We start from the raw sequence: 24167 nt of genomic DNA, 5'->3' as shown, positions 1-24167 counted from the left end.
AATGATAATAGACGGCCTGGGTGAAGCCGGCAGAACACGTGCAGAGAGAGAGGTGCAGTCAGAGCAAGAGACAGGTGCAGGCAATTGCAGAACTCAGCGTTAGAGCAGGCTAGAAAGAAAAGGGGCGGAGCTACAGCGCAGCATGGAAAAGGGGAGACTGGTTAATGTATTAGTATAGTGATCTAAACTATCAAAAACCCAAAACTAGTGTGTGTTAGTCCATTAGTAATATTCACATGTTAGTATATTAGCGAGGTTAGTACTTTACAATCTATAAATTAGTAGGGATTAGTAGAAATTAGTAAAACTAGAAATAAGCAGGAAGTAAAGCGAGACTGGAAAGAAGGGGGGAAACCACGAAAACCCGGAACCCCCGAATAGTGAAATCACACAAGTACAGGGGAGTGAAGCAGCTCAGGGAACACAGACACAGAGACAGTACTGGGGAGACAAGTGACCGGGAATACAGACTACAACAGTACCCCCCCCCCCCAGGAAACGCCTCTTGGCGTTTTCACCGGTGGCACAGGGTGTTTGACATGAAAGTCCTTAACAATCTGCTTATCCAAAATGAAGCGAGAGGGGATCCAGCTTCTTTCCTCGGGGCCGTAGCCTTCCCAGTCCACCAGGTACTGAAGGCCGCGACCCGACGCGAACATCCAGCAGTTTGTTCACGGTGTAGGCATCACCACCATCAATGAGTCGGGGGGAGGGGGGGTCAGGGGCAGGGCAGAGGGATGGGTAACAACGGGTTTTAAGCGGGAAACATGAAAAGTGGGGTGAATTCTGCGCATGGTGGAGGGTAACTTTAATATAACAGCAGTGGGGCTGAGGATTTTAACAATAGGGAAGGGGCCAATAAAACGAGGAGCTAACTTCTGGGACTCAACACGTAGGGGAATGTCTCTGGTGGTGAGCCAAACACGCTGTCCAACTCTGTAGGAGGGGGCTTTAGAGCGGCGGCGATCGACCGTCACCTTCATCCTGGCGCTGGCGCGAAGCAAGTTGAGGCGAGCGATCCATGTCCTTCTGCAGCGCCGGATGAAGGCTTCAGCTGAGGGGACCCCCACCTCCTCCTCCTGACTAGGGAACAGAGGCGGCTGGTACCCTAGGCAGCACTCGAATGGAGAAAGTTTGGAAGAGGAGGTGTGTGAGTTTATGGCATACTCTGCCCAGGGTAGCTGATAAGACCATGAGGAGGGATTCTTGGAGCAGAGGCATCTAAGGACAGTTTCGATAACTTGATTGGCCCGCTTGGTCTGGCCATTGGTCTGGGGGTGAAATCCTGAGGATAGACTAATGGAGGAACCCAACAGTGAGCAGAAGGCTTTCCAGAAACGTGCAGTGAACTGGGGGCCTCTATCGGAAACTATGTTAGTGGGGATGCCGTGTAGTCTAATAACGTGATGAATGAGTAGGTTGGCGGTTTCTTTAGCAGAGGGAAGCTTGGTGAGGGGAACGAAGTGAACAGCTTTAGAGAACCTCAACTATGGTGAGGATAGTGGTGAAAGTGTTGGATGGGGGTAAGCCTGTGATGAAATCTAACGCTATGTGAGACCAGGGGCGGTGTGGGATGGGGAGGGGTTGTAACAGACCTGAGGGTGGGTGGTGAGAGGGTTTGTTCTGGGCACAGACCAAGCAGGCAGCCACAAAGTCCAAGATCTCTTGTTTCATGGAGGGCCACCAAAAACGTCTCTGAATAAATGTCCTGGTTCTGGTGGCCCCCGGGCGGCATGAGAGTTGCGATGCGTGGCCCCAAAGGAGAACTTGAGAGCGGACTTGGGCAGGAACGTAGAGACGATCCGCTGAGCAATTACTTGGACCAGCCTCATCCTCCTGGGCCTTACGAACCATCTCCTCGATGTCCAAGTGAATGGCATTGATGAAACAGCTCCGCGGGAGGATGGTGTCAGGTGAAGGATCCTTGGTGGGTGGTTCAAACCGGCGGGAGAGGGCGTCAGGCTTGGTATTCTTCGACCCGGGGCGGTAAGCAAGGGTGAAGTCAAATCTGGAGAAGAATAGTGCCCATCGAGCCTGGCGAGAGTTGAGGCGTTTGGCTGTGTGAAGGTACTCCAGGTTCTTATGATCGGTCCACACCAGAAAAGGTGTTTGAGAGCCCTCAAGCCAATGGCGCCATTCTCCCAAAGCCATCCTCACCGCCAACAGCTCACGGTTCCCAATGTCATAGTTCTGTTCCGTGGGTGTCAGGCGGTGAGAAAAGTAGGCACAGGGATGAATCTTATTGTCCCTGGATGAGCGCTGAGAGAGAATGGCTCCCACCCCAATGTTGGAGGCATCAACCTCTACGATGAACTGAACCGCAGGGTCAGGATGGACAAGGATGGGTGCAGAGGTGAAGTGGTTCTTGAGGGCTCGGAAGGCTGTTTCAGCCTGGGCGTTCCACTGAAATCGGGTCTTAATGGATGTGAGGGCGGTGAGTGGGGCTGCCAGAGAACTGTAATTTCGGATGAAACGGCGGTAAAAATTGGCGAAGCCCAGGAAACGTTGCAGTTCCCGACGACAGTCTGGCTGAGGCCATTCCACAACCGCCCGGATCTTCTGGGGGTCCATCTGAATGCTGCCGGCGGAGATGATGGCGTGTGGTGTTACAACTAAATTCGCATTTCTCCGCCTTGACGAATAAGCGGTTCTCCAACAGTCTCTGGAGTACCTTGCGGACCTGGATGATATGTTCCTCCTTAGTTTTGGAAAAGATCAGGATGTCATCCAGGTATACAAAAACGAACTTATTTATCCAGTCCCTCAGAACATCATTCACCAGTGTCTGGAAAATAGCTGGTGCGTTCGTGAGCCCGAAGGGCATCACCAAATACTCCCAGTGTCCGGTAGGAGTGTTGAAGGCTGTCTTCCATTCATCGCCCTCTCGAATGCGCACCAGGTGATAGGCGTTGCGCAGGTCCAGCTTGGTGAATATGGTGGCTCCTTGCAGGAGTTCAAAGGCGGAAGCCATGAGGGGGAGTGGGTAACGGTTCTTGACCGTAATGTCATTGAGGGCTCGGTAGTCGACGCAAGGCCGGAGTGAGCCATCCTTCTTCCCCACAAAGAAGAATCCGGCCCCTGCTGGTGAGGATGAAGGACGGATGATGCCGGCAGTCAAGGACTCCTGGAGGTATTTATTCATAGCTTCCGTCTCCGGCCGAGACAGAGAGAACAATCGACCTCTGGTGGGAGTGGTGCCGGGCTTCAGGTCAATGGCGCAGTCGTAAGGGCGGTGAGGAGGCAGAGAGGTGGCTCGGGACTTGCTGAAGACCTCTTCTAGGTCCAGGTACTCGGGAGGAACCGCCGACAGGTCCGTCGGCTTCTCGGGAGGAGGTGACTCAGGAACAGAAGAATGGGCCTCTCGCAGACAAGATGCTAAACAGAATGGGCTCCAGCCCAAAATCTTGTGCGAGTTCCACTCCAAGGTGGGGTTGTGCTTCTCAAGCCAGGGATGCCCGAGAATGATGGGTGAGTGGGGAGATTCAATGATGTGGAGCTGAAGCTCTTCTTGATGGTTGCCGGAGAGCCGAACCTTGAGAGGAACGCTGGTGTGAGTGATATTCGCCAACCTCTGACCATTTAGCGAGTTGGCCACTAGGGGGCATGACATCTTCTCCAAGGGGATCCCCCATCTCTCGGCGACCCCAGCGTCCAGGAAGTTCTCCTCGGCCCCGGAGTCGATGAGGGCGGTGGTCCCTTTGGTTCGTCCATCCCACTCAATGGTGACAGGCAGGCAAGTCCGGTGTTTGGAGGAGGATTCGGTTGGAATCATACCCACTAGTGCTCCTCGACACACTAGCGGGCGTTGTCTTTTTAGCGGGCAGGCTGCGACATAGTGGCCTGGTTTCCCACAGTAGAGGCATGACCTGGTGTGCATCCTTCTATCCCTCTCCTCCTTGGTCAGGCGAGCACGGTTGACTTGCATCGGTTCCGGGTCCGACATCATGACTGGAGGAGGTTTGAGATTGGTAGAAGGTGCAGCAGTGGTTCTGGACCTCTCAGTGCCTGCTCGGTTGTAGACCCCTTGACTGCGAGCCCGTTGGCGCTCTCGGATGCGTGAATCCACGCGGATAGCCAGGGCAATGAGATAGTTTAGGTCCTCGGGCAGGTCCCGAGTCAGCAGCTCGTCCTTCACGCTCTCAGACAGGCCATTGAGGAAGGTGTCGTACTGAGCTTTCTTCTCCCAGCCACTGGCGGTAGCCAGAGTACGAAAGTCGATGGCGAAGTCCGACACCGTCATTCCCCCTTGGCGCATGCGCAGGAGTTCTTGCGCCTCATCATGGCCGTGCTTGGAGCGGTCGAAGACCCGTTTCATCTCTTCTGCGAGCAGCGTGGAGGTCTGCACGCAGGGAAGCCCCTCCTCCCAGGCAGCCGTTCCCCACTTCCTAGCTCGCCCGGTGAGCTGCGTGATGATGTAGGCAACTCGGGCCAGCTCAGTGGGGAAGGTAGCTGGCTGTAGCTGGAAGATCAGCCGGCACTGGGTAAGGAATGGGCGGCAGCCACCAGGTTCTCCGTCGTACTTCTCCGGAGGAGGAAGGTCGGGCTCACGAGCACGTACAGGTGGGATGTCAGGCGTAGCGGGAGCCGCAGGTTGCTGGGGAGCGAAGCCAGGCGGGGAACCCCGGAGTGCAGATGTCAGCTCCGCCACGCAGGAGGTTAGGGTCTGCAGCTGGTGAGAGACCGACTCCAAGTGGGACTGGTGGCGTCCCAACATGGTTCCCTGCTGCCCAAGTACAAATTGTACCTGGGCAAGATCCGCTGGGTCCATCCTGGTTCAGAACGTACTGTGATGTTCTGTGTAAGGACCCACACGCAGACCAGGGAAATCCAAAAAACGTTGTCTTTATTCAGTCCGAGGTTCGAAGCCAGGTAATCAGAGAGAGGACGGTGCCGAATCGAGTTTCCAAAAGAATAGTGAAAAAACAGGCAAAAAATCAAAAACCAGGAGATCAGAATGGCGAAGGTACAAAGGGACAGGCAAAAGAGAAGTCAAGGCAAAGCAAAGGTCAAACCAGAAGCAAACAAAACCAAAAGGGGCAGGCAAACTCGAAGTCGTACAAAGGGGTGTCGCAGGAATCTCGATAGACAAAGGCTTACTAACAATCGGCACAATGAATTCGATCAACGTTCTGACTCTGAGCTGGTGGAAAAGACTGACATTTACACACTGGGGAAGGTAACAATCAAGGAGGGGTTAAGTGAGTGAGGGAGGAGTAACAAACAACATCCAGGTGAAGAACATTAGGAAAACTAATTCAATGACAGGGGACCGACAAAACGCGGACTGGAATCACATAGACAACAATGATAATAGACGGCCTGGGTGAAGCCGGCAGAACACGTGCAGAGAGAGAGAGGTGCAGTCAGAGCAAGAGACAGGTGCAGGCAATTGCAGAACTCAGCGTTAGAGCAGGCTAGAAAGAAAAGGGGCGGAGCTACAGCGCAGCATGGAAAAGGGGAGACTGGTTAATGTATTAGTATAGTGATCTAAACTATCAAAAACCTAAAACTAGTGTGTGTTAGTCCATTAGTAATATTCACATGTTAGTATATTAGCGAGGTTAGTACTTTACAATCTATAAATTAGTAGGGATTAGTAGAAATTAGTAAAACTAGAAATAAGCAGGAAGTAAAGCGAGACTGGAAAGAAGGGGGGAAACCACGAAAACCCGGAACCACCCGAATAGTGAAATCACACAAGTACAGGGGAGTGAAGCAGCTCAGGGAACACAGACACAGAGACAGTACTAGGGAGACAAGTGACCGGGAATACAGACTACAACAGCAACCTCTATGGATATGAAGACTTTGTTCAGAACAGAACAAGGGTATGATTATTTCTCGAAAAGAATATAACAATGTTAAAAAAAGTATATCACCTAAGTTACTGTTTCTCATTAAAAGTGCATTGTTATATGGCCCTTCGAGCAAAGATATTCCCAAGCTCTTAATTAGTGGAAAAGACCTTTCTGATTTTATGTGTAATAATCACCATATCAGAAAAATACTGACCTCAGATCAGAGTTATTTTCCCAAATCGATTCTTTTATGGAAGCTAACTTTTCCAGAAATCTTAGCAGAGAAAGTCTGGTCTAACCCTAATAAATTCCTCATTCCAAATAAAATAAAAGAAGTTCACATGAAGATATTACAGATACTACCCTTGTAATAAATTATTACATAAATTTAAAGTAGATATTTCTCCAGTGTGTTCTTTCTGTAAAATAGATATTGAATCTATTTTTCACTTATTCTATGAATGTACGTACTCTTAAGAGTAGAGCCCGACCGATGCTAGATTTTTGGGTCCGATGCCGATCCCAATTTTGGAGAGTCCTAGCCCATCGATTACCGATGTTTTGACCGATATTTTGACAATGCGCTTTCGTGCAGGTTACCCGCGCTAACTGTTGGTTGATTCACTTCTCCAACAGCAATCCTTCTCTCATGTTACCACGACAAAGTTAGATAACATGGCTTAAAATGATCCACGTTAGAAGTGTTTTATCGGCGTTTTTACTGTCTGGTTAGCTTGCTACGATGACGCGTGACTAGATGACACACTCGCTTGCAATAACGTGTTGGCTATTGACACAGCATCATATAGTAGCCAATATCATTATCTCAGATAAAAAAACAAATGTGTGATGCATTCAATCACCATTTTATTTTGGCGGGTTATTTATTTGAGAATACAGCGATGTCCTCTGGAAATGTAGATCCTACGCTGCTTATATGCTCACTCTGCCACTTCATAAAGGCTTGCTAGCCAGCTAGCTTGCTAAAGTGAACCAAATAAGTTAGCTAGCTCGCTCGTTTGATAATGAGGATTGATAAACATAGTGGTTGTATAAACGCATTTAATTAAAAACTTTCACTAAATATACATACCTTTATTGCGGCAATCGAATCTGTGCAGACAAGTCTTGCATTAGAGAATATTCGATGAGGCACGAGTGACAAACGTCTTATTACAGAAGTAGCGCGTCAGCTGCTGCAGTTCACACTTGTATTAGAGCTCCCTCTACTGGAAAATTCTAGTAAATAACAATTACAACATTCGAACAGACAAGTACAGATAAATAATCAATAGCCGCGTTTCCACAAAAGTACCCGGAACTTTTTGTCCCAGGAACTACTTTTCAAGGAACGGTTCCTTCAGCCCATTGCGTTTCCACCGCGGTCTAAAGTCCCGCGAAGATTAGGCAAATTAACCCACTGACGTATGAAAAAGCGACGTTGTCGTCGGTCCATCTGTCCTATGATTTCTTCTGTAACCCCATACTACCACCGAAGTAGCCTACATTATTTTCTAATAACCGGGACAGCCCGGAGGGGTTTATTCCACTTATATACAACGGGTTACCAACAATGACTATATATGGTTACTTTTGTATTTATTGATTTTTATCGATTTAATCACCTGAAATTGAAATATTCTTCCGCGGCCGTTTTGGCATATTTTACCGTTGTTAAGCAAAACTGTAGTTGGTAGTTGGACTTGGACCCTTGTTATGCAACAAATAGGATATAACAGGCCAATAGTCAGATTGTAGCTGTTTTATATATCCTCTCAAACACATTCATTATGTTTTTATGCGAACATTCACTTTCATGTCTTGACATCCGAGGCGACAGAATGCATTCACATTCCACAAATAACTGGCAACAACAGCAGAAAACATGCACAGGTCGTAAACAATTTGCTGTTGAATTGATTACTTTCTCGTCGTCAATTCCATATAGGCTAATTGCAAAATGACAAGAATAGAACGAAAACTCGGACTTGCGTGAAAATTTAAATTAACAGTGGTACAGCCACCGTTTGCTTTCCTTCAAAGTTACTGCTAGCCGAGCAGCGAAGTGTGCCCTCCAGACGCGAACCATGCACCATAAATTAGTCCATAGTCTTCCTGGTCTTTTTGTGGAATTGAAGAATGGCAGAGTAAAATTATGGCAGTCTGAAAAAGCAAAAGGGACGATTACTAGAATGAACCTGTTATTTTACCCTGACAAAAAGTGCGGAAGGTGATTTCCAGTTTGCTTTTACTGTATCACCAATGTAAATTACGCAGAACTACCGCATAGGCTACCTCACATAACTGTATCAATCGTTTTGAGTCAAACAAAGAAAATCCGGAAGAAAATATTCAGCAACCGAATTAAACCGTTTGAATGTTTTGGTACATAATATGCTGTCCCAGCACGAATGCTTAGTATTTTATAAAACGAATACTAAAGCAAGAAAAGAACAGAAGAGCACACGTTATAATTCCAAGACGTTGGCAGGCTATAACCAAAAGTAGGCTACTGCACCGCATAACATACACGTTTGATTTCAAGTTATTATGAAAATAAATCAGTTTGCGGCTGCAGATTTTTAAAAATGGCGGTTGAAATAATACACTGCAAGTAGTCGACCAATCAGAAATTTTCAGCGCTTGCACCCCACCCCAAAGGTTCCGGTACTTTTGGAAAGTACTACCCCCCGAGCAGGGACTTTTTGGGGGGTAAATTAAGTCCCCGGAACTTAATTTAGACCATAGTTCCTGTGGTCGAGTTCCTCAAAACGTTCCTAGTTCGGGGGTAAAGTTCCTGCGGTGGAAACGCGGCTTTAGTTCCTTGAAAAGTAGTTCCTGGGACTAAAAGTTCCGAGTACTTTTGGTGGAAACGCGGCTGGAGGGGAGGATGGAATTTGGTGTGACAGCTCCAGCAAGCATGGTAGGAGATGTGGAGGGCTGCGTCCGAATAGTCAAAAAAATCACGCCCTATGTCTTTTCCTAACCACTTTTCCTTGACCTCGATGGAAAACTTCATGAGTTTAAGGAAAGATGTGAAGGAGAATTCATAAGGGCTGTGTCCGAATAGTCTTTTTTGCTTAGGAAGGTTCCTAACTGAGTGAAATGACCCAGAAGTATCTAAGTGGAAGCCATGATAAGAGCTGTTCGAATTCTCTAAATGCTACGGAAAGGTGCTTCAATGCTTCCTATCTTATCTCCTTTAGCATAGGGCACAGTGGACCATCCTTAACGAAAGGAAAGGAGATAATGCCGTCCCACAATTCCTTACGGCCGCAACATTTAAAGCGAAGCACCATTCGGCCGTTCATGAAAACAAATGATCAGCATGAATGAGTTGTGTCGTGGTTCTTGCTATTATATGCATACGCTTATAATCAGATCATAATCAGCACATTAACCATAACACAGAAGTCTGTCTTTCAAGAAAAGGGGATATGAGACGTTTTTAGCCAGATTATGTTTTTAATTCAACATGTTTGAAATTTATGAATGATGATATGTACAGTAGTAAATTTCTAGGCCTAGCATGTTATGTCTATCTTGCATTAAATTTTATAAATTATTTTCATACAATCATACTAATTGGGATTCATGTCGATAAGTAGGAGTGGACAGGAGGGTGAGCGTGAGCAACCATTCTCAATGTGACAACCATTTCGTTTAACTTTTGTGACTGGTAGCCTATATTCCTTTTTTATTTCAATTCCAACGTTGGCAATGAAGTAATATTTTTCACTGGGTTGTCCACGTTTATATAGCCTGCATGAAACAACACGGTAAGAACACATGGGGCGAAGTATCTACGATGCGCTTTTAGTAGTCCATCTTCGGAACATTGTAGTTTTACCACGGCAGACCAACGTCAATAACATCCGCCGTAGCATAATTACGTAGCCTAGTGTAAGTGCAGTCTTTTCCTAAGTCCTTTTGAATTCTCCTTCACATCTTGCTTTAACCTCGTGACGTTTTCCATCGAGGTCAAGGAAAAGTGGTTAGGAAAAGACAGGACGTAATTTTTTTGGCTATTCGGATGCAGCCATCTTTATCAAATACAAAAAGAGGTGGGGAATGGGAGGCCTGTTGGCAGTAAAGGAAGAGAAGTATCTGATAAGTAGGATGAGACTGGGTCATACAAAGCTGAATGCCACGGTCCTAAGGACAAAAAACAGCCGACCGGTGACCATTGTCATCAGCAAAAATAAACTAGAACATGTAATGTTCATATGTCCTCAATATTCAGCAGATCGTCAGAGATTGCTACATGAACTGGATCGCTATGGAATTAAGAGAATTTACTTTAAATGCGTTTTCCTATTATTCGGGATGTGTTGTATACAAGGACGTATTCATATTTCTGGAACAAACGGGTTTAATCCGAAGGATTTGTAAATTAATTTCATACTCAATTTTAACAGTAGGTGGGGATAATGCTTCTGTGTGGTAGCAATTCGCTATAAAACGAAGAAGAAGAAGGGGGAGGAGGAAGATTCCACGCATGCTCATTTTCAGTTAGTGCAACCTTACATAAGCACATGAGGTCGAGTGTCTCTTTCCACCTTCAGCCATTTTAACAATGTTGGGCACGGTCGGACGTTGTTGCTCCGGGGCTCTGCAGGCTCTGAAGCCTGGGATCAACGCTCTGAAAGCGTGTACTGCCGCCCCAACTGTTCTTTATTCACGTAAGTTCGTTATTTACACGAATGTTTTTCGAGTTAACGTGAGTTTTATTTTCAGGAGTGCTACATTAGTTCTCCGTAGGACTGACGGAATGAAATGGCTGCATGATCCCGAACACGCAGTCATTTTTAATGTCAAGATTTTGCGTGGAGTAATACGTCTGATTGATATTGGAATGACCATTTCGGTTTACGTGCACATTCCATTCGAGTTCAGAACGTGGTTCATTATGAACACTGATGACCTTTGTTAGTCATGTGTAGCTACTAAGTTAGCTAATGCTATTACCCAGCCCGCCAGGCTTCATCGAGCAGGGCCTATATACACGTCTTGGGTCACAGTTGCCATTAGTCTAAAATTTCATTTTACGGTAACCTAACAATGCACTTCATTTAAATTAAAGGTAAAAGATTTCTCTTAACAGTATTCTGCGGGCGTCTATTCGGTCATAATAATCATTTGCGCTATGTTCGATATTGGCGAGTACCCGAATTGGCTGTATGTTGACGTGCTCGCTGTATTCTCTTTGATTTGGCATATTGAAAGTCAAATGGCTTATCGACGTCTAAGGCTTTATAAACTGCAACAGGCGTGCGAATCTGCTAATACTGTTAAATGTGGACTTGGCGCTTGCCGTCTTTACAGCAATCTTTGCCAATGGTGTCGAAGTTGAAACGGTACCCGTTGCACTAAGACACAATTGACCGATTGTTGTAAAGACGTTTAAGGCGTCGGCAGCGAGCAACCTGAACAATGAAGTGTGATGACCTTCAAGTAGGAAAGCAGTGGGTTTTCATACCAACAGTTTAATGCGGTATTTTTAATCGAAATGTAAAGGCAATTTGTTTCTAGTCCAGACTGGTTGGAACCCAAGGTTGTTTTTACTTCTGTGGAGTATACGTAAAAATGGGTCTGCTCAGGGTTTGTGCGGCATGTGCGAAGGTCGCAGACCACGTCCGCGTTGATGTCGCGTACCTCGCGTAGAATTTAAGAGCGTGTATTTAGCAACCAATTCCCGCATACGCCGCACAGTAGATGATTGGTTGACTGCTGTTGAGATCAAGCTGGCAGATTTAACAGGTTATAACCGTTGATTCAGAAAACCGAAATCCAGTGTTAAATATGCGACTAAAAGCGCTTATCAGGCGAACGTCTTCGTTGCAACAAGTTGCGTGTAGCTAAATATTTTGTGGTCATTGGTGTAGTATTTAGTAAGTTTGCAAATATGAATGAAGGTAGTCGTGCATTATATTGTATTATTTCTCTGGCTAGCTCTGTCTTTCATTAATCTGGCTACCTGAATACGTAATACAACCAACTTTACTTTGCTTTTAAAGCACAAGCTAATCTCTTTCTTCAGAACTATAACGGTCAGTAACCAAATCTAATTACCCGGCCTGCGCATTGCGCACAAGCCGCACAAGTATACATCATCTGCCCGTTCGCGAGTGCCGCAAATTACGTGAACTGTGCAGAGGCAGAAGTATAAAACAGCCTTCAGTATTAGGGGAATCATAATATCCGTCCTGTTTTAACTACCACGAGGCCTATTTGACTGTACAAATAACTGCCTGTGAAGTCTAATGTTTAGCAATAAACACATCTTTACAATAATTGGAACTGTGCATGAGTCTGTCAAGTATTTACTAACTTGGCTGGGTAAGTGTCATAATAACATGCATAATATTTGCCGTCTTGTTGCTGTAATGTAATTGCAAAAAGTGTCAATTGTATTTTCTTTTGCAGGCAGGACCTATGCTGCAGCAGCTGCCCCCTCAGCCAAGGCTGCTATTGCCTCTGGTCGTATTGTTGCAGTCATTGGTGCTGTTGTGGATGTCCAGTTTGATGAGGGTCTACCTCCTATTCTCAATGCTCTGGAAGTTGCAGGGCGTGAGACAAGACTGGTGCTGGAGGTTGCTCAGCATCTTGGTAAAAGACTTGGAGCATTATATTTCCATATAGTTTTTCAAATTGTAAGACTAATGTTTTTTTTGGTTGGGAATTGAAAGGGGAGTGCGCTCTGTTTTGTGGAACAAAGTTGCATAGCGCCTTGAAAGCTGTTGTGCTTTCTCACCAGGGGAGAACACGGTGCGTACCATTGCCATGGATGGTACTGAAGGTCTTGTTCGTGGACAGCAGGTTCTAGATACTGGGGCACCCATCCGTATTCCTGTGGGCCCAGAGACCTTGGGCAGGATCATGAATGTCATTGGCGAGCCCATTGATGAGAGAGGACCGATAACCACCAAACAGTATGTGCATAATAATAATCACATTATTTATGTAGCACTTCATACAATGGTTTGCAGCCCAAAGTGCTTCACAGAAGAGCATTTGCAATTGAAAGAAATGGAAAACAGAAAAAAATAAGGCAATGGAAAATATAAACAATAAAAAACACAATTTTACAATTTTTTGTACATAAAATAGGAGAATAATAAGATGCATATAAAAACAATAATAAAAAATTAAAATGCATGAAAATTCAACAAAACCGATAAAACAAATGTACTAACTGAAAGCCATCCTAAGTAGGTGCGTTTTCAGCTGTGTTTTAAACCTGTCAACTGATGGTGCAAATCTGATATGTTCTGGAAGAGTGTTCCACATCTTTGTAAGACTTAGTTACTGTATGAGATTCATCTTGGTGCAATTTAAGGTTTTCATTAAATTCATTAGTATTAGTTTCTTTAATCTAGATAACTTGCAAGTCCTAAATTTAGGAAAAAATACATCATGATTTTGAAACCACTTTTGCACTTAATGTAACAAAGTGAAGTGACAGGTTTTATTGCTCCATTTACAGTAAACTACACTTTCTTTTTAAGGTCGTTACACCTAATTAATGATTAGGCTGAATTCCATTAGCAGTTAAAAATTCTAAATTCCAATTCAATGTCTTGTATACTTGCCATTCCAATGGTGTTGCATAGATTATTGGTTAGTGTAGCAACAGATGTGAACTGATTAATCAGATTATGCTCTGTCCTTCCCAAATTGGGAAGAACAATATGTATTTGAATACTATGTTTGAGGCTGCTTTTATGTTTCAGAACTGCTCCCATCCATGCTGAGGCTCCTGAATTTACAGACATGAGTGTGGAACAGGAGATCTTGGTGACTGGCATCAAGGTGGTTGACCTGCTTGCCCCATATGCCAAGGGTGGCAAGATTGGTAAGTGGGAAGAACTTACTATTGATGCGTTAGGTTTCAGTGTAGTGTAATGGGTAAGGAACTGTGGCCTCATGCTTAGAATTTGCGTGGATTTCCTCCTATTTTATGGTACGATAGTTAAATTGTGTACGCATGATTCAGAAGCAAGCACTTTTTATTTATAAATCATAAATATCCCTGCTCTTGTGAACAAGCTTTGAGTCCACCCAGTGGTGGCGGCATCATGCATGTTATCTAACTGTAAATTGCTTGATGGCAGAAATTCTGCTAAACAATGCAGTTAGTAGTAAAATGAGGAAACATAACGACAGAAAAGTAAATTTAAAAATAATTATCTGAATTCTTGGCCGTGGATCAGAACCACCGGATGGTTTTCCCTACATGAAATACGATCAGTGACCAGCGGATTTTGGCCACTCTGTATTCCGGTTTTATGATGCAAGAAATGTGAGTCCATGCAAAAGTTGCATTGGAATGCTGCTGCTGTATCATTCCCAAAATATCAGCCATCTGGAAACAATATAGTGTGAGAAGCGGACATTGATGGGTTTTTTTTTTTTCTTCTCCCCCCTCTTCAACCTGGGTTTTATTTTCATAATATTTTTCATCAGTCTTATCAGTTTGCAACTGCTTCATTGTCAAGTTTTTGCTTTTTAGTGATTTTTCTCTATGCCAGTAGCGTCACGACGGTGTCTATGGGGCATACCGAGAGGCTACTGGTTCAGTGTACCTTCAAGCAAGTCCAGTTTATCTAAATCCATCTGTTGGGAAGTGAAAATGAATGTGAATGTTGAAAATTATTTGTTGAAATTAAAAATTATTCCATCTGAACTTGCAGAATTGTCCGTAAGCTACAGTGCTTTAGGATTTCAGTTCACTCATTTGCCTGTGAGGTTCTGCTGGACAGAGGGAAATGCTTGCGAGGTTCTGACAGTAGGGGGCAGCAGAGTAATTTTTCCTCGAACGGCTTCTATCATTTTGCATTGTACTTGACGTCACGCTGTGTTGCATTTCAGGGTGATTCACTATCTTTAGATGAACTGTGATTTGGTGATAACATTCGTATTTGTAAGTAAGCCCCCTCTAATATTGGGCTGGTATTAGCATAGCCGCCATTCAGATATTTATCCAGTAACTCTCGTCTTACTATAACCGTTGGCAATGTAAAACCCGTGTAAGACCCTAACAGGGAATTCGAACCCTTTTGATGATTTTTCAAAACATTTTGACTTTTTTTCACCGTCATAAATGCTACACAAATAACATGTAATTAGCTTACTTGTCAGAAAATAACTGCTGTTTTCTTTAATATGATCTAAATAAATTGGCAGCTTCCCTCTTCCTGTGTTCTGCCTTCAATGTAATCATGGGTGTTCCACACACGAACATAAAATAAAATGGTTATCTGGGCCCATTTAACAGGTAATTTAACCTCTTAGCGCAAAGCCCCTAGTGGTCGGCACGCCGGCATGCTGAGATTACTGAACTCAGACATTCGGTGCTACTGCAACCAAAGTATGAGTTAAAAACAGAAACGCGTTTTAGTTTCATTAGTAGACGATACACGAGAACCATGCCGAATACGGAGTTTCGCAGCGCCACCATTGTCGCTCTGGTCGTTCATTTAACACGCACCCCCTCCCTGCAGTCTCATCTACAACTACACCCCCCACCCATGGCATAATGGACAATATTGTCTATCTTGGCATTCATAAAAATATTCTTTCACCACTGAAAAATCATATTCCGTCATAGCAACAAGATATGCCAATACAGCAGTGAAAACGCTGCTCACTGAATAACAAAATAAAGTTTTTAAAAATGATACCATGTCATTCTACAGTCTCTCTGATTATTGAATAAATATACAACCGTACCATTGGTTTGCGCATCGACGTGTTCCATTTGAGACTGAGTGGTCATTGTCTTGTAAAATCCGTTTGGGAAATGCATGCGCATTTGTGATGCCTGGGTACCTTCCAAAATAGCTGTGCGTAATACCACATATGGTGTTTACGGAGTTGTCTCCCTTTTTCGTACAGTCTGGCTTGATTGACAATTGATTTATTCAGTAGGTGAGAGTATAAGCTTTCTAACGATGTATAACAGGTCTAATTTTGCTTTTCGAATAGCATTTTATAGGTCAGCGTAACGGGAAATTTTCTTATTGCATTCACTTATGCATTCACTCTGTCAGCAGTAAAAGACGCTGCACCTAACGAAACGTGGTCAATGCTATTTCGTAATTTCTTGGAAAATACTTATTATTGAGGACTTCTGGGCATAGCTAAGCCATATGTTTGCTGTTAGACCTAGCTGACATCGTTTTCTGGAGCAAGACAGAAGTGAATAGAACCGTATCATTGATTTACTGTCTCTGTCCATCTACTGAACATAGTTCAAAATTCATCATTGCTATGCAAGTATTACTGCTCAAAATATTTCTGTTCTACTTTTTTATACTTTTATTTTTGAAATTGAGTGTCTTTAAAATGGTTTGTGGTATTATATAATGTGGATATTTCACACTAATGTAAGCGTTAGTAGTGTAATGGGTTTTGTGAAGCATGCAACAGTGATGACGTGAGAGCTGGAACATTGCCAAAACGTGGTGGACGGTTAAATTGTTTTCATGTCGTCCCATCCCCATACAAGAAAACATACAAGAGTACAGAGTATAGAAATACACACGAGTTAATTATTACACATTTAGGTACTGTACTGCATTGTGACAATATTTTTGCATTATTTTTTTTATCTGATATGTTTCATCTTAAACCTTCACAAGGGGCTCATTTATGCTTTATAATGGACAAAAAGCATTTTATTCAATTTTGGATATGTTTCTGGACCCCTAGATATTTTAGACCACTGTACTGATTGAAAGCTTGTAATTTCCACTTGAAAATGATGCAACAGTGATTGGGCTGAGTCAAAACAGTTGATTTGTAGTGAAATACGTGAATATTTTGTGATTTACAGCAATGCATAATTTAGACATTTTGGATAGATTTGGAGATGCTGGGTACACTGCTTAGTTTTTGCTTAATACATCTATAGTAGTTCTACATATCCACCCTTATATTTTATGGTCAAGAAGTTTTTGATCCAGCACATGTATAGTTTAACCTGCTGTATATATGCAATCTCTCATATTTCATTGCAAACTAAAGTGTGAACTCATTTTTGATTTTTTTTTCGTCTAGACAATTGCATTTGGGGCACTTTTTCTTCCAAAATTATGAATATTAACTAATCTGCGTTAGTATTGTAAATTGTACAAATGTCTTGCTTCATTTAAGGCATTTTTCAAGTCTCTGGTGTTCACATCTGGAGTTATAAAGCTTTAAATATGGTACCCCGTAATTGGACAAGGATTGGCAAGATTTGGCTTGTGTGCCAAGGGGTTAACAAGGAAATGTATAAAATTAGAGTAGATGAAGCTATTATCATTTCAAAAGTGCACTGACAGTTCAAGGATGTAACTGTTTTACTTTAGAAGTCAGAAATTTCTGCAGATGTCATGTGGTCTCCAGTTATTCAAAGTCTCAATTTCAGTGGAAAAACGTCTCTGACATTCAGTTATCTTCGGAGTTCTAAACTTGTAATTTCTGTAACTACAATGTCTACTATTGTTCACCCCAGCCTAAACTCTTTTCAGCTTCATCACATGATTGTAATGAATGAATTTTGTGTGATTTATGTTTCAGTGAAACTGCACAAATGTCTATCGTACAGTTAAAAGCCTATTTATATAACTACAATGCCCAAAATCCCCACAACAGTTCAACATCATGGCATGATTGCAATCAATGAGTTGAGTAATTATATGCACAAAATTATATTAATGTTAATGGGTGCAAGAAGGTCTTTGGTTTGAATCCCAGCCTGGGCCTTTCTGTGTGGAGTTTGCATGTCTGCATGGGTTTCCTCCTGGGTACTCTGGTTTCCACCCACAGTTCAAAGACAATGGTAGGCTAATTGGAGACAAATTGCTTGTTGGTATGAGTGTGTGAGTGAATGGTGTTTGTGCCCTGCGATAGATTAGCGAACTGTCCAAGGTGCATTCCTGCCTCTCTCCTAGTGCATGCTGGAATAGGCTCCCGCACCCCACATGACGCTGATGCATGGTGGATGGATAGTTTTGATGGTGCTCGATCAGGCACTTCAAAGCATGCCATTCAGTTTCTAAATAGCGTGCCAGAGGGCAACACATTTGCATTGACGCCTACTGCCTATTGTCTGGCAGGTGTTTTGTAAAGAAAATGGCACAAACTACCTGTGTTTTACTGTCTTATTTTTTTTTATTTATTTAAGCCCGCATATTTGGGAACTTGTGGAAGGAGAGAGTACTGTATTTACGGTTTTGGAGTAGTCTGGTGTTGACACTATTTTAATGTCTCCGGCTAACTCGCAATGAGCTATGTTTCAGAAGCTGCCTTTTTATGTCAAGGCCCCGTCCGTCGTCCATCAACAATTTGGTTTCCGTTCATTTAACAGAACGCCTTTGTCGATCAGGCTGATTTTTTGGTGGTGAATTGGACTGGTCCACACGGAGGCTGATTTAGATCGGTGACTCCACCGCTCATTCAATATGGCAGCCACGGCCGCCGTCTGGAATTTGGTTTCCGCTCATTTAACAGAAAACGCCTTTGTCCATTGGGCTGATTTTTTGGTGGTGAATTGGACTTGACCACACGAAGGCTGGTTTCGATCGGTGATGCCACCGCTCATCTAATATGGCTGCCTTCATGTGGTTGACTATGTACAGTCGGGCATATGCCATACTTTGCGCTTTCAAGTTCAGGTTGACGTTACAAGATGCAAGTAGTCCATTGCCTCGTGATTTATCAGTAAACAATGCACTATTTTTTACAGCATATGTTTACTTTCACATTTTGATGTGAAAATAAGATATTACACACTGTTGATGCGTCTCCAAGAGAGGAGGAGATTCACCTCATATCAACTTGCGAGCCCCGTTTCCAATGTCAGTTTGAAGTTGGGCGTCACCAAGGGACAACAACTCTCCTCTATTAGTGAAGATTTACCCCTGTGGCTACTGCGTGAACTGCAATGCCTGGTTGCAAAAAGAACTTGAAACCCCGCCCACCCAATGTTAAGTCAATGGGGAAACCCTGAAGAGAGTCCAATTTTCTCTGAGGAAATATAAAGTCAATACATTTTTTACACTAGAAATTATGGTTTAACTAATTAATCCCATCCCTTGTAATGTCTCCCTTGGGTCAGATTTATTTATTTTTTAAATTCTGATAAAATTCCCAAATCTGGATTAATTTCAGTGCATGCAATGTGGCTTGTCCTACTACCGTATGACCATATAAGGATTTCCCCATCCTCACAGCCAGGCAGAGTGCTTCAGCGGCAGGTGTGATGCTGTCGTTTTATTCCGATTAGCTAGCTACATTCGATCTCACCATTTTAAGTCCAAGGTCCAAAAATGTTGTGTGCTGCATTCAACTGTACTAACTGCTATTCTAAGGATTCTTCTCTCCAGTTCTTTAGGTTAATACATTTGAGACATTTTCAGATAAACAAGGTTCTATGTCAAAACGCGATTTCTGACCATTCGGGGTTTCAGTTGGTTTTCAAAGTCTCGTCTTTTATAATTTGTATATGTTGTTGGTGAAATCATATTTGTAAGCAGACAAGCTTACAAATTCTTTAAGAAGACAAGCTAGGGGAATTTACTTAGCTGGGGGAGCAAACTTACTGTCTTGCTATCAATTTGTCTATCTAGCTAACTTGCTAGCTAGTTCTTGTGATATCTGTCTAGCTATCTTGAGTTCCGTTATCTGTCTATATAACTAGCTAGCTAGTGATCTATTATCTATTGTTCTATGTTAATATCTTAATTGTGCAAGATGCGATTAGTGTTAACTTTTTTGAAATGTTATGACCGTACGGTTCTGTGGTTGCAAGGCCACGCTTGTTGTCCAAACGTGGGCGTGTGTAATTACCATGTAAGGTAATCGGGGTGGAATTTCCTGTAGTCGTGGACTCTTGTTCCACTGCGCTTGCGTTGGTTGCAACCCTAGTTTGGGCTTCATGCGCCAGTGAACACTAACCATAGCAAATCAGTGGGTGATGTCATGAAGCACTTCGTCCATATTTTTGTACGGTCTATGGGCGTCTCCTCCCTCATGGTCGAGAACGAGAGATAAAGATGATATTACTCCTCCAAGGTGTTGCCCATGTAATATAGGGGGGCTGGCATTAGAGGGCTTGTGATCTGATTAAAATGCATGTCATGGTTTGAGTGTGGGGTTAAAAAATTTTTGGTGATTTGTAGTGCAACAATTCAGTTTGGAACCAAAAATAAACACTAACACTGAACTTTTCTGAATGCTTAAAATAACTCTAGAGGACCCTATGGTCGGGGGCATATGCCGCGCTCTTATTGCACTGTTTATGGATGTTAATACAATGCGCATGAATGACATGTAGGTATTAATGACGTTGTTATTGGAATTTTGTCTGTTTACATTGCTGTTGCTTTGAAACTGCTATTACTCTCCAATTTGTACACACTTCAAATATCAAGGCGGGAAGGGGGAAACTTGTCTAATGCCTGCAATGTAGCTGAACCTCCACAAGGAATAGTCTAGTAAGGAGCTTGCATAGAGGTAAACACATTTTCACAACTATTTCAAGGTTTATAAATTTCAACACTGGCGTGGATCTCAGCGTTCACAATTTACAATAATTTAATAATTTAATCAAATCTGTGCGTACGACCATTATGCATGAGGCCCCAGGTCTTGTAACCTGAAGGTTGCAGATGCAAATCCCAGGTAGGGCACTGCTGTTGCAGCCTTGAGTACAGTGCTTAACTTCCATTGCTTCAGTATATATCCCACTGTATAAATGGATATAATGTAAATGCTATGCAAAAAGATGTGCAAGTCACTCTGGTTAAGAGAATCTACTAAATGCCTGTAAGGTAATTTGTAATTCCTTTTTTTTTTTTTTTTTTTTTTTTTTTTTTGTGCAAGATGTGTGGTGGGGTAGAGTGGGTGGTTGGTGTGATAAGGTTCAAGAAACAGCACAGTCCCAAGTGAATTTGCTTGGCCCATGATTAAAGCATTAAATTTAGTTCAATCATATGTTTCAGAAGTTTTGATTGCACAATGTTTTCTTGTAGGCCTTTTTGGTGGAGCGGGCGTGGGCAAGACTGTACTCATCATGGAGCTGATCAACAATGTAGCCAAGGCTCATGGTGGTTACTCTGTGTTTGCTGGAGTGGGAGAGCGAACCCGTGAGGGAAATGACCTGTACCATGAAATGATCGAGTCTGGTGTTATCAATTTGAAGGATACCACCTCTAAGGTGAATGTCATTATTGTGCTGGCTTTTTTGGCTTTGATTTAATTTTTCATGTCCTTTTCAATGAGTTTCCCCTAACTTCACTTTTACAATATACAGTATTGCCCTTATCGTAGTGCAAATGCAATGTTATATTTGGTTGCTTGCCCCCTCTATCCATAAAGCTCAGATGTTAAGTAATCCATCTTCCTATTCAGCTTAATTACACTGGTTTCCCATTATGCATCTATTTTTCACTTGCCCATAACACTTTACCATACTTTGTCTGGGGAAAAATGAGTGGAAGTGAAATCAAGTGGATCATTCTGCCTTGTGTAAAAATTAACAATTCTATCAAAAGCTTTTTACAGGAGTAGAAAGGTAGCCAGCGATGTGCCGCAGTAAGGTCTCACAAGAACTATCCTTAGTCACTCTCTCACACACGGCCACAAGGAAGAACCAGCTCCTCAAATTGCGGTTATAAACAAATTTCTGGGTGGGGTAAATGAATAGTCTTAGTGCACAATTTCTCAAAAGTAGGGGGGCGGGCGGGCGGGCTTGAAGCTGTGGCTACAGAGTGCAGTCTGAAAATCCCAGGTGGACAGGTGTTTTTGAGATTCTGAAACCACCATGTCTCACACCAATCATAGTTGTCAATTTTGCAATATTTAAATAGTCAATTAATTTTTCTATCGAACTTGGGCTGCCATATTTATTGTATCAAATGTCTGCTCTGAGAAATACAGTTGAAGTATAAAAAAGAAATGTTAATATAATGGATAAGCAACGTGTAAAGAAAGTATTTATGCTTTGCTTTTTAAATGTTACACAGCTCTAAGTGGGAAAAATTAAGCTTACTCATCCCACATGTGAGATGCACACCTATAACAAGATTCACAGAAATGACCGTAGTTCTAGAAAACAAGTTGGAAAGACCCCTCTGAGAAACTGTGTTTAAACAGCAGCTTCACCAGGCATCGCGTTACAGTAACTTTACTCTAGATCTCGTGTGTGTGTGTTTTACCCTCAACGTACGCAAATGTTTTGTGTATTTTGCAGGTTGCACTGGTGTATGGTCAAATGAATGAACCCCCAGGCGCCCGTGCCAGAGTTGCATTGACTGGTCTTACTGTTGCGGAATACTTCCGTGATCAAGAGGGACAGGATGTACTGCTCTTTATTGACAACATCTTCAGGTTCACCCAGGCAGGCTCAGAGGTAAACAGTGCAACTTTTCTGCAATTAAATTGAAGCCCCTACAGGAGTAGATTTTCTCTTGCATTTCTACCATTAGGCAGGTTTATTTAACTCCTTTGAAACACCATTGCAATTAAAAGTGCTTTACACAAGCATAAAATACAATACAATTTCAGTGAACACAATGATTACGTTAAGAGAAAGGAATGAAAGATTGAAAATTTTGAATTGCTACATCAATTCAAATTGAGGATCATTTGTTTTGAAATGTGACCAGACAAATCTGCAATTTTTCAACAACAAATCCGCAATTTGCCTGCAATACATATTTAATTTATCGATCTATGAAGTATCCATGCAAGTGCTGTTCAGGATGCCGCTAGAGTTATATTTAGACCACCAATGAAAATTATTCTACAGGCCACAGAATCAGAATAATACAATTCTACTGACCAACAAGCTAATACCAAGCACTAGTGGGCACTGAGCTAACCAGCTGTTGTTGTAGGTCATAATTCGGACAAACGAGAATTGCGTCGTCAGCTCTCGCACATCAAAAACGGACCCAGATTAACCATAAAATCACAGTAAAATAGAATAAAAGAACAATGAATGTCAGAAGTACAAGTAAAATAAGAGTAATAAAATAGGATAGCATAAAAGAGTTCATTGCTACAGTGCAGAAGTGATTGGCCCCAAATTTGCTTATGGGTAGGGGTGTGTGGTGTGGATGTTAACCCATAGCTATCAGTGACATGTAATGTCACTAAGACAGTATGGTACATGCATTGATTACGGTCACTCCAGTATTTCAGAGCTTGCCAGAATCTCATTTCATTACCTGACATGCCTGTTTAGGTGTCTGCATTACTGGGTCGTATACCCTCTGCTGTGGGTTACCAACCCACTCTGGCCACTGACATGGGTACCATGCAGGAGCGAATTACAACCACCAAGAAAGGATCCATCACCTCTGTACAGGTGAGGTTTGAGTACAGAATATTGGGACTTGGTGCTTTTTTGTTCTGTGTGCATGGGGATGACACACTCTTCTTTCAAAGGCCATTTATGTGCCTGCTGATGACTTGACTGACCCTGCTCCTGCCACCACCTTCGCCCACTTGGATGCCACCACTGTGCTGTCTCGTGCCATTGCTGAGCTGGGCATCTACCCTGCTGTGGACCCCCTTGATTCCACCTCCCGTATCATGGACCCTAACATTGTTGGAGCAGAGCACTATGATGTTGCCCGTGGAGTGCAGAAGATCCTGCAGGTACAAGGCATTTTTATTTTCATTTTAAAATGTTGTTGTACAGGACTTTCATCCTGAGAGAAGTCAGATAATGGCATCGCAGCATTTTAAAGCTGGGAGCAATGAGCACTGTAGACTATTTGAAATTATCCTTTTTCTTTCAGGACTACAAGTCACTCCAGGACATTATTGCTATCTTGGGTATGGATGAGTTGTCCGAGGAAGACAAGCTGACTGTGGCTCGTGCCCGCAAGATACAGCGTTTCCTCTCCCAACCGTTTCAGGTGGCTGAAGTCTTCACTGGTCATATGGGAAAACTGGTACCCCTCAAGGATACCATCAAAGGATTCCAGAGCATTTTGGCAGGTATGGATCTTGTTTAACTGCATTGCATGATTTGAAATGCTGGGAGAATCTGCACTTAGCCTTGGTATGTATATACATGTGGTTGATCTTTGTCATTTCTGAAACAAAACAATTCTGAATATTTCAGGTGAGTATGATCCCTTGCCTGAACAGGCGTTCTATATGGTGGGTCCCATTGAAGAAGTTGTCCAGAAGGCTGAGAGACTGGCTGAAGAACATTCTTAGTTGATTTGTGGCAATGTGAGATGTTCCTATGTTCTGAGAGGAGCGCTTGGTTTGAAAATGATCATCCAAAACTTGTCCTGTCATCCTAAAGTTCTATTTAATGTTCCATTCTAAAGAGGAAGGTGAAATAAAAAAATTTTAAATGTT

At 43.0% G+C, this 24167-nt stretch overlaps 1 protein-coding gene across 1 annotated transcript; it reads left to right on the top strand.

Annotated features, from left to right (window-relative positions):
* The first annotated feature begins 10319 nt into the window (after positions 1 to 10319).
* atp5f1b (ATP synthase F1 subunit beta) lies at positions 10320 to 24167 on the top strand. The gene is made up of 10 exons (XM_064327147.1): positions 10320 to 10480; positions 12225 to 12407; positions 12556 to 12730; positions 13532 to 13653; positions 20819 to 21003; positions 22039 to 22197; positions 23035 to 23157; positions 23238 to 23450; positions 23594 to 23795; positions 23923 to 24167. Exons 1-10 carry the CDS (start codon positions 10375 to 10377, stop codon positions 24018 to 24020), a joined length of 1566 nt encoding a protein of 521 aa, XP_064183217.1. The 5' UTR covers positions 10320 to 10374; the 3' UTR covers positions 24021 to 24167.

Source organism: Anguilla rostrata, chromosome 3 (genome assembly GCF_018555375.3).
Source record: "Anguilla rostrata isolate EN2019 chromosome 3, ASM1855537v3, whole genome shotgun sequence".
In the NCBI taxonomy this organism is placed as follows: domain Eukaryota; kingdom Metazoa; phylum Chordata; class Actinopteri; order Anguilliformes; family Anguillidae; genus Anguilla; species Anguilla rostrata.
Note: the sequence above shows the minus strand (reverse complement) of the source record. Positions and strands in the feature narration are given on the sequence as shown.